The sequence below is a fragment of the Asparagus officinalis genome, chromosome 3, assembly GCF_001876935.1.
Source record: "Asparagus officinalis chromosome 3, Aspof.V1, whole genome shotgun sequence".
In the NCBI taxonomy this organism is placed as follows: Eukaryota; Viridiplantae; Streptophyta; class Magnoliopsida; order Asparagales; family Asparagaceae; genus Asparagus; species Asparagus officinalis.
In genome coordinates, this window is record NC_033796.1 from 41,001,180 (window position 1) to 41,011,638 (window position 10,459).

General features: G+C 37.0%; 1 protein-coding gene across 1 annotated transcript in view; it reads right to left on the reverse strand.

Annotated features, from left to right (window-relative positions):
* LOC109833911 overlaps nt 1-10,459 on the reverse strand; it is a 45,182-nt gene that overhangs the window by 29,437 nt on the left and 5,286 nt on the right. Inside the window, exon 2 of the mRNA XM_020401772.1 lies at nt 2,258-3,306. Within this exon, the coding sequence (XP_020257361.1) occupies nt 2,258-3,096 (839 nt within the window). The 5' untranslated portion in view covers nt 3,097-3,306. The remainder of the gene's footprint in view (nt 1-2,257; nt 3,307-10,459) is intronic.

Below are 10,459 nucleotides of genomic sequence, written 5' to 3' on the forward strand. Positions count from 1 at the left end.
ATCTAACAGTCACTAGATCAAATATTGCATTTCCTGCTAGTGTATTTAGTCGGTTTCTCTTGGCACCTAGGATACCTCATGTGGGAGTTGTAAAGAGAATTCTTAAATATCTTAAGAAAACTTTAAGGGAATTCTCTATTCAGATAGTTGTCACATAAGAGTTGCACGGTTCTCAGATGCAGATTGGGCAGGCTCTCCCATGAACAGACGATTAACTACTGGATATCGTGTGTTTCTTGAAGGAAATTTAGTACCATGTAAGAGTAAGAAGCAAAGTGCAGTCTTTCGATCTATAGCTATATTTGAATATCGAGCCATAGCGAACCTGACTTGTGAGCTGATCTGGGTTAAAGATATATTAACAGAAATTCGTTATCCTCCTGAATGTCTCATGAGCTTGTATGGAGACAACAAGGTCGCCATTCACATAGCTGAGAATTCGATGTTTCATGAGAAGACAAAAGATATAGAGATTGGTTGCCACTTGATTTGTAAGAAGATGGAGCAGGGGGTCATTAGAGCCAAGCACATACTATCAGAGCATCGCAGATATTCTCACAAAACCTCTTGGGAGAACATGAGTAAATTTTATTTGTGACAAGCTGGGCATGTGTGATGTGTATGCTCAGCTTGAGGGGATTGTTGAGAGTTGTTTTATTGTGAGTTTAGTCCCACATTAATTAGGGACAAATCTCTTTATTTTCCTAATTCAATTAATAACATCCAAGAGAGAGAGCTAATCATCCTCCATGATTACCCTTTCTACACTATATAAGTCAACTAGCCGAAGGATTTGTTTTCAAATCCTTTCTTGAAGTAGGTACAGCCAACAGATGCACCTGTCTAGCTAAGGGACCAAGTCGACCAAGGCATTTTGCACGGTTAGTTGGTTACACATATCAACACTGCCCATTAACTGGTTGCATACCTTTAGTTACCTTTAAATCACAATTCACTAAAGTGTTATGGGTTAATTCATATTTATTTCTTTTGTTCATTGAATGCCAGACTTGTGAGGTTAACCCGAAATCAGACTCACGAAGGCACTCATTCCTGTAAATATTAACTTTCTAAAAACTTTTACGTATTCACATCCGTTAACTCACAGATGTTTGTCTGCACTTATATCCTACGAATAACTTAAATTATTATCTTAGCACTGGTAAAAGGATCACACATCATATACGGACTTGATGGTTCCATCATCGATGAAACTTAGATCCAAAAGTAGACGCAGGTTAGAAGCTCGCTACTCAGAATATCAAAACTTATAAAGCACATAAAGCAAGGACAAGGATAATAACTCCGAATAAATTATCACTGAATATTGAATTTGAATTTGCCCAAACAGATAAACATGGACAAGTTATTAGAGTGACAAGCTACAGCCTGACAAATCATTGTAAAAGATACAGCCATGTTATCAGTCTCCTGAATAAGAGACTTAAATAGTTAATAGCACAGTTGACAGCCCCAGTAAGTACCTCACTAGACACAACGATGTGGTCACGGACTGTACACTGAAGCTCTAAGGCTTCTGTGACCTACAGTCTTGCATTGTAATATGTACTCAACTGATGTTATGGATGCACTATAACTATTCAACATTGTAAGACAATAAAGCAAGACAATAAAATCTTAGCACACAAAGTATAAACTATACTCATGAATGAGTAAAGAGAAACCTAGTCAAAGAAATTCTTGTTTTAATGTGAAGGAAAAATATCACAGCCCTTTTGTGCAAGTGTGCAGCATGAACATCAGTCACGTGAATGCATTAGTCACTTCTGTTATTATCACCTAGTTTGTACCAGCTAGAGAAAAGAACAAGAAGAGGTGGGATCAGAACAAGAATCTGGATCAGGTAGATAAAATCCATTTTTAGAAGGGACAATTGTATGCAAGATAACTACAGATTCAACGTCAATGATGTTAGTTATCATTAATTGAGAAAATCAATCCAGCTGACAGAAACTATAAGCATCCATTTCTGAACTAAATATAAAAATTAATTAAAAAAAACTCAGAGAGCCTTATTCTGTAGAATGAAGATTACAACGGCGACATAATTATTTGACCTAGTAATAGTTACGAAGGATCTTGAAAATGGAATTGCTTAAAATTTCCATATGCTAAGCAACAGATAGCTTAAACTCATAGATGGAAGCTCTGGTAAGTATATAATCTTCCAAATAATAACGAATTATCTGGCAAAAAAAAAGAAGCAAAAGACCAAAAATGAACTGTTGATGCTTACAATTTTAAAGCACGGATGATGATGCTTCCACCAGACCCTCCACCTCCTCTTAGACTTCCTTTCCCCCCTTCTGCAGATATAGCTCCATCCACAAGCAATGAATCCTTGATCTTGAACATTATCCGACCCCCACCATCACCACCATATTGCTTTTCTGGAGACATGCTTCCGCCTTTGCTCCCGTAACTCCATGGATCAGATAATGTTGACCAATCATACACATCTCCTCCCCAATTTGTCTTATTACTTTTCAAACAAGAAGCACCACGACCACCATAGCCGCCACCAGCTCCATCATGACCGATCGGTGTTCCACTGGTCTGTGCTGGGGGTGGTCCACCTAAGGATGTTGTATTTATAGTTGAATGGTGATATAAAGTAAAATTGGTGGCTCCAAAAACAATGGAACCTGCAACTATGCGTGCATATGGACCAACTTTAACACTTCCTGATACATTGACAGTAATTGAACAGCCTTTAATAGGACATATGATTGAAACATGTTGAGAGACCTCTAAGTTTCCTGTTCCGTATACACAAAGATCACCATCAAGATGCAGACTTGTGTTTATAAGACAAGTACTGTTCAGTGATCCAACGCCATTCAAGTCTTCACATGACACGGAATTCAACAGGGATAAACAGGGCTTCTGTTCAAGATGGTAATAAGAGATATTATAACTTTCACTAGTATATGGACCGAAATAGTTCTGGGACAGAACTTGTAAGCCTTCGCCCTTAGCCACGCAAATCAGATATCGCAAGCATAGCAACAATGTGAAGAAAAACCCTACATAATGGTACCCCCATACATGCCAACCTTTCACCGCTTTGTGCATGATGGTTCATAAGAACAAAAGACATGACATAATACTACCCTCAACAAACATATATAAATGTGTATAATCTCCACCGACCATTCAATTTTTGTTGTTTTCATTTGTCTGTAGCATGTTTGAGAACCCAATATGCTTTTGACTCTAAGTTCCTTGCCAATAAAAGTCTTCAGAAACCTTGCTGCTTGAAGCTTTTTGAAGCTCTTTTACTCCCTGCGAAAAGGTATCATATCAGTACAACTTCATAGAATGTTCATAGTTACCTGTATGTCTATATACCTTTGTTGTGAGAATCTCTGCTATCATCACCAAGTATCTCATTGTAACAACAAAAAAAAGCAGAATGATGCATAAGCTGATACATGTAGGCCAATATAAAACTACATAAAGTTCTCCAATTCTTGTCAATATTGCAGGAAAATTAAACTGATTTCCATATCCTAAATTTTTCATTGCACTTAAATATCTTATAATTTTATTAGAAATTTATTTACTCAAATCCCCCATCATATAAACGGTCAGTCAAGAGAGACATCGAAGTGCATATATGGGTTACTGGTTTAAATAACAACCAGAACATAGCTTACATTGTCTCATGATTCTCGCAAAGTTTTCTTTACTCTATAAGATTTGGGTATCACTATCAGGGTTCAGAGTAATACGATATCCATCCAATTCATGTGTGGGTTATCTTCATTTTCGGATGGGATAGCTCATTTATGAGGTAACGAAAATAATTGAATATATTTTTTGGCTAAATATCATAATCCAACCAACCAACCCCCCCCCCCAAAAAAAAAAAAAAAAAATTTTACCACCCCCCCCCCCCAAAAAAAAAAAAAAACAACTTTGGATGGTTATCAGAAAACACCCCTTAAGTTTAGGGGTTACCAGAAAACCCCTTTTTGACTATCAGAAAACCCCCCTAATTTAGGGGAGTTTTCTAATAAAATCTGAAAGTTAAAAGAGGGGGGAGGGGTTTTGACATTTTGAAAGTTAAAGGGGGTTTTCTGATAATCATCCAAAGTTAAGGGGGTTTCCAGAAAGAAAGTGCAACACTACACCAAGATATCGTAGATCAAAAGAATAAACTAGTTACTAAACGAGATTATCTGTCAAATCATTATGGATGTCCCCTAATATACAATAAGGGCCTGTTCGTTTATTTCCTAAAAACCAAGAAATGTAAATGGAAAAGGTGGAAATCTCAAAATAATCTATTTCTTCCATTTCCATCCCTAAAACTCACCCACAACATCCAATAAAATATTATTTTCATCCAACAACTCATCCACATCATCTAATAAAATATTATTTTCATCTAACCACTCATCCACCATATCTAATAAAATATTATTTTTATCTAACAACTCATCCACTACATCTAATAAAATATTATTTTCATCTAACAACTCATCCATCACATCTAATAAAATATTATTTTCATCCAAATATCACTCAACTCATCTCTTTTCATCATTTCAAATCACTCACATCATCGAATAAAATATTATAACAATTCACCTCATCTCATTAACATTTTATTTTTTTGTTTTTATCCCAAAAAGTTGTGAAAACACTTTTCTTAATCTTTCTTCACATCACCCAATAATACAATGACAACTCATCTCATCTCATTTCATTTCTTATTTTTAAGAATGAACCAAACAAAAGAAAACAACAAAACTACAGGAAATAGTTTCTTATAATTCATTTCCTTATTTTTTTCGCCAACCGAACAACATCAAAACTAGTTTTCTTAAAAAATCACTCACATCATCCAATAATAATGTGACGACTCATCTCATCTCATCTCCATTTCTTTGATTTCCTTTTTTTTTTAGCCAACCAAACAATTCAAAAACCCATTTTTCTTAGAAATAGTTTTCTATTTCTTTGATTTCCCATTTTTTTAAGGCAAACGAACAGGCCCTAATATGATAGCGTTTTTTAGGATAACATTTGATAACATTTCCCATCTCGAATCGAGTTCCCAGTTGGATTTAGCTTTCTTATCAGCCAATGGTGTATGCACACTAGAGTAAGAGAAGCCTGCTGCCACCGATCTTGCAACTATAAGATAACCTTCTAAAGCTCTTTGCTCACATGAAAATAATTGTTACCACAAATAAAATGTGTTTATTGCATTTGCCTTACGATGAGGGAAGTGATAACACATATTACACATCAATGGTGTATTCTTTCTGCAAAAAATTGTAAAGAACAATTCAAGGGGAAAGTTCAAGTCTTAGAGGCAGAGCACCTTGTATACTGGAAACATCTGGAAACATCTTTATGACTTTAGAGTTTACGAACACAGTAGGTAAAGTGTAACTACCTATGATTACCTTACAAATTGATGATATGTGTTAAATGCAAATGTCAATTTGTTCAATTGTTCAAAAGTCCGTACTTTGTCTTACTTAGCAAAACATTTTACACTATCGGCATGCTAAAGACAACAAGTCCACTGTGAAATGTACACGCGATTATTGCCATATTGGAAAAAGTAGAAAACTCACACTACATAATACCTATAATGTAACAGTTTTTCTTCCTATAAAAAGAAAAAATGCAAATTTAAATTTTGTAGGGAAGTTTTTAGAAAGTCTCTCAAACAAGTGTCATGCATTCGCTTGTTGAGTTTTTTTAATCAAGAGAGGATCAATGTCCTTATTCTAGTGGGAGCCTTGGACAAATGTAAGGCAATTGGACACTTGTCCCATGCCTCCTCATGGTGAAGTTCTCCCTAATAAACCCCTCAACCCTCTCTCTCTCTGCCATAGCAGAAAATTTCTAAGCAAATTTTTAGAGAGAGAAAAGGGAAGGGAGGTAAAAGAGGAGGAAGACTAGGGGAGAAGAGAACTTAGAGAAGGCAAAGTTAGGGGTCTCAATTTTGAGGTATATCTTCTAAAACTTATTAGTAGTTTTTCTAGTATCTATAATGTTGTAAGTATGTCAGGGAAAACTGAATAATGTCGTTCTCTAGATAAGAACTCAAAAAATCAGCAACGTCGGCTACTACAACCACTAGCGAGCACCCGCGCCCCTGACAAACCCCCATCGGTGGCAAACCACTTAAGAGTAGTGAACAAAAAGGAAAAAAGAGAGAGACTAAAACAGTAAAAGATCGCAGAAAGAAGGAAGAGAAGAGAGAGTGGAAAAATCTTATTAGGACCCCTGAAAGTCATATAGTTTGTTTGCTGGACCTAACAAAAAGTAAAGGGGAAAATTTATGCTAGACCCTTGAAATTCCAGAACTAACCAAAAGGATCAAACGGAGAGTTGTTTACAAGGAAATAGCTAATTCACCCAAGACCCCAAAAAAAATCCATGAAAAGGTGCTTTAAAAATATTAAATAAAACTCTTATACATTTAGTATAAACCTTTTTAGGAGCTTGTTTACCCTTTAACTAGTGTAGACCTAGGAATAAGAAGTATTATTAACCCATGAGTTTATTTAAATGAATTAATATTGACCTTGCAAAATTTTTATACTATAGGCCCTCCTTCAAATTAAGGGAATCATAACCGGACTTCGCGTTGGGTAGAGGTGAGTACATTTCTCACTAGTTATTTTCAAGGGAAAAAAATAGAAATTTCCTATTTCTATTGAATTGTGAAAATTTATTTGTGTGAGAATGATATGTGTTCTTGATTTTATTAAGTGAGAAATAGGCTTGGACATGCTTTATTATGACATATAATAAAATTTATTTTATATACATATGTCTATTTGAACCCAAGTGGAATACAATTAAGCTACATGCTTCATATATACGTTGCTTTCTCTTAATGTGATTTGTGAAAGAAGCAAGGTTTTAAACATCGGTCGATAAATCGACATTATCGGCGATTTATCGGTTTTGGTGCCCTTTAGCTATGATAAGTTCAAATTTTAATCAGTTATTGTTTTGGGGTAATTATCGGCGATAAAGCGGTGATAAGCCGATAAATCGACTAAGTTTAGCAGTAAAAATTATCAAAATTATCGGTTAGTGATCTTAAACATATTTAGATTTGGTCAGTGATCTTAAACATGTGCATTTACACCGTGATATGTCAATATTTCACTAAGTTTCTATGTCGGTTAGTTTATCTTAAACATGTTATTCAAGATTATATTTTAGGACATTATATAATACATGCACACCCTTCGATATGACACTCCGATAAATATTACTTATCCCTGGTATATCCCCGATTTCTGCTATACGATATAGATTTTGACCGTCCGATAAATCCCCAATAAATAATATTTAAAACCTTGGGAAGAAGTATTGAAATGAGTTATGAAATAAAATATTCTATAGATTTCATATGTTTACCCACGACTTGGTTTTTGTGATAACTAAAAGAAATGATTGATAATAAATCTCGATAATAAAGAAACCCCAATTGTCCGCTATGAAGTGAAGTGATCGAGTCTGTGAAGTGGTCTGTTTGACATAAAAGAAACGGCCTTCTTGGGCACAAGTGATGAGGCCGATAGACAACTTCTGGTAAGGCTAAGGGTATTGTACTCTCAGGAAGAAAATTTTTAAAGTGATGTGAATTCGCTTTCCCTTACTATCGGGCTAGAATAAGTAGTCTTAGTGTGACTAGTGAAAGGGGTTATTTCCAATGATATAATGTGTTTATCGAGATTCCAGTTCAACCGATCAACTGATACATTGAGTAAATTGACACTCGTTTTGTTTCTCTTGAACTTCTTATTTTAATTCATCAGATTTAATTGTATTTTTAGTTTTATCATATTTACTCATGACCTTGATTTATGACCAGATCATAGTTAATCGGATGTCTTACACTATTATGCCGTTTGGCATTGGTCATTGTTACAATCCTATATGCTTCTTAATTTGCAAATAAAGAAGTCGGTGCTAGCTTACTTTAATATTAAGATTGATAATTCATTATTTTTGCTAAAAACACTAGTGCGAAAATGTCCTCAAAACACTAATGCGAAAATGTCCTCACTAGGCTCTAGCTCACCCGTGGTTTTCAATCCTTTTCAGATTCCGTATAAATCTCGATTGAAGTGAGAATTGCCAGCAAGGAGTTACTAAAAGTATTTGTAAGAGTAGCTAGTGGTATGAAGTATGTATATTATCTTTAAGTGGTACAAGTAGGATCAAATTGAACATGTATTTTGTATTTTTGCTCCGAACTTCCATCAATAGTAAGTATTGTTCATCTAGGGTCTAAAAATGGTATGCAATCAAAGTGCTCGGGATTAACACATGCATGAGACTTGTCTCATGCACATGTCGCTCCTGTCATGTGATCCGAGTTTTTCCCCCTCTGCTGCGGTCTCAGGACATGACATGTAACATCTACAGGTATATATATGTTATGTCAACAATTAACCTAAGTATTAATCCTCTCCTTAGAGTCGACACGTGTCCCATGTTAACATTAATCATTAAATCAACCTGTCCTAACCAGCACAACCCGAATATCATGGACACTCGTCACTTCCCGAGTAAGGCCTAGTCGAGACAAGCCCTCACTCGACCTCATCATTTGGCTTGACCCCGTTCACATAACTCAAGGTTGGGTCGACAACTTGTGAGACCAATAAAAAAGGCGGTACTTGTCATCCCGTTTACAGAGCCGATTCGAGAGGCGGTTTGTCCTTAAAATCCTCACCAATAGCTGGCCATCACCATCACATCCCATGCCACGAGTCTCCATGACTCATCACCTTTCATCAGCATCAGTCACCATCACATCAAACTCAGTGATGACTCATCCCATCTGCAGGCGTCGTCATCCCATCTACAGCCAATGCTTGTAGGCTATCAACCGATTCAGCTGTCTGCCTGAACTCAGCCAAGATTACGCATATACCCCTCTCAGCTAGGTATATATAGGCCCATCGCCTACTAGTTGCAAGGAGGGGGAGCCCTTTAAGGCCACAGCTAAGTCATCCCTGGCTGAATAACACCATCTTTGCATACTTAGCTTATTCAGTTCATTGATTCCCCACTCAAGTTCTATACTGACTTGATTGTTGGAGGAACCATCGGAGAACCCAATTCTGGTCCTCTAACGAGCTTATATTTTGCAGCTCTCTCATTCTAACAAGAGATCGCCCGCCTAAGGAGATGAAGGGACCTCTACATCATCATATCAACTAAAAGCCTTGCCGCTGGTTCGGGATTATCCTCTAATCCGGCCACTGAGTTCCAAGACATCAACACTGGCACCTATCGTGGGGCCTTTTCATCTCTTTTTCAAAAGAATACGAGATCTCCTATACTCAAACTTAGGAGATAGGAAGCTGTCATCGCCATTTGAGATTCACGTCAATCAAGAAATTTTGTCATAAGGATAAGATGTCAGGTTTATCAAGTGTTTCGGAGGATCTCTCCAAGATATAGTTGAATTAACATACTCTTAGAAATAAGAGAGATCTTTTGTGCTATAGACTAACCTATATGCAGCCTTCGCCACTCGATCTTCATCGATTCGGCAATGGACCAAAAAGACATTGGTATCATTTTCATGAGTAAAACCCAAGCACGTCATTAACTTGGTCGTCTCCGACCCATAAGACATTGGTATCATTTTCAAGAGTAAAACCAAAGCACATCATCAACTTGGTCGTCTCCGACCCATAAGACTTTACTATCATTTTCATGAGTAAAACCAATGCTCGTCATCAACTTGGTCGTCTTCAACCTATAAGATCTTGGTATTATTTTTATGAGTAAAATCAAGGCACATCCTCAACTCGGTCGACTCTGACAAAAAGACATTGGTATCATTTTCATAAGTCCAAGACACGTACCTCAAGACCTTGGTGTCATCGCGAGTAAATCCAAGGCACAAGCTCGAATCATCTCGCTCACCACCACAGAGCCAAGTCACCTCGACCCAAGCATATCTAAAAAAAATTGTACTCGTGCTAAGCAGATTGCAAACTCTTAAACACACAAGAATACAATCTCAAAGGTATACAGTTCAAATTGATAAAATAAATCTTTTTATTCATATATTTGAAACTATTTCCGGTACAAAAAAAGAGGCGTTAAACAACAAAAGCAAAGATACATCTAAACTCCTAAGAGGTTGGACTCGAAAGAGATGCAGGCAGATCGACTCCAGAGCCATGAGCAGGAGTCGAACTCGGAGGAGCAACGGCAGAAGTCGACATATCAACCCCTTCGCCTTCTCTCCCTTCGAGCTAACTCACCCAGCTATCATGAGCCGAGCCCTTGCCTACCTCCTCAGTCGACTCTTTGCCATCCTCGTCACTGCTCCCGCCGTCAAGCACGAGCCCCCCTCCATGCTTCTCTATCTCATATAGCGCGCCAAGACAATTGGTCACCCTTGCAGGATAGTGGAAGCGGTCGGGAT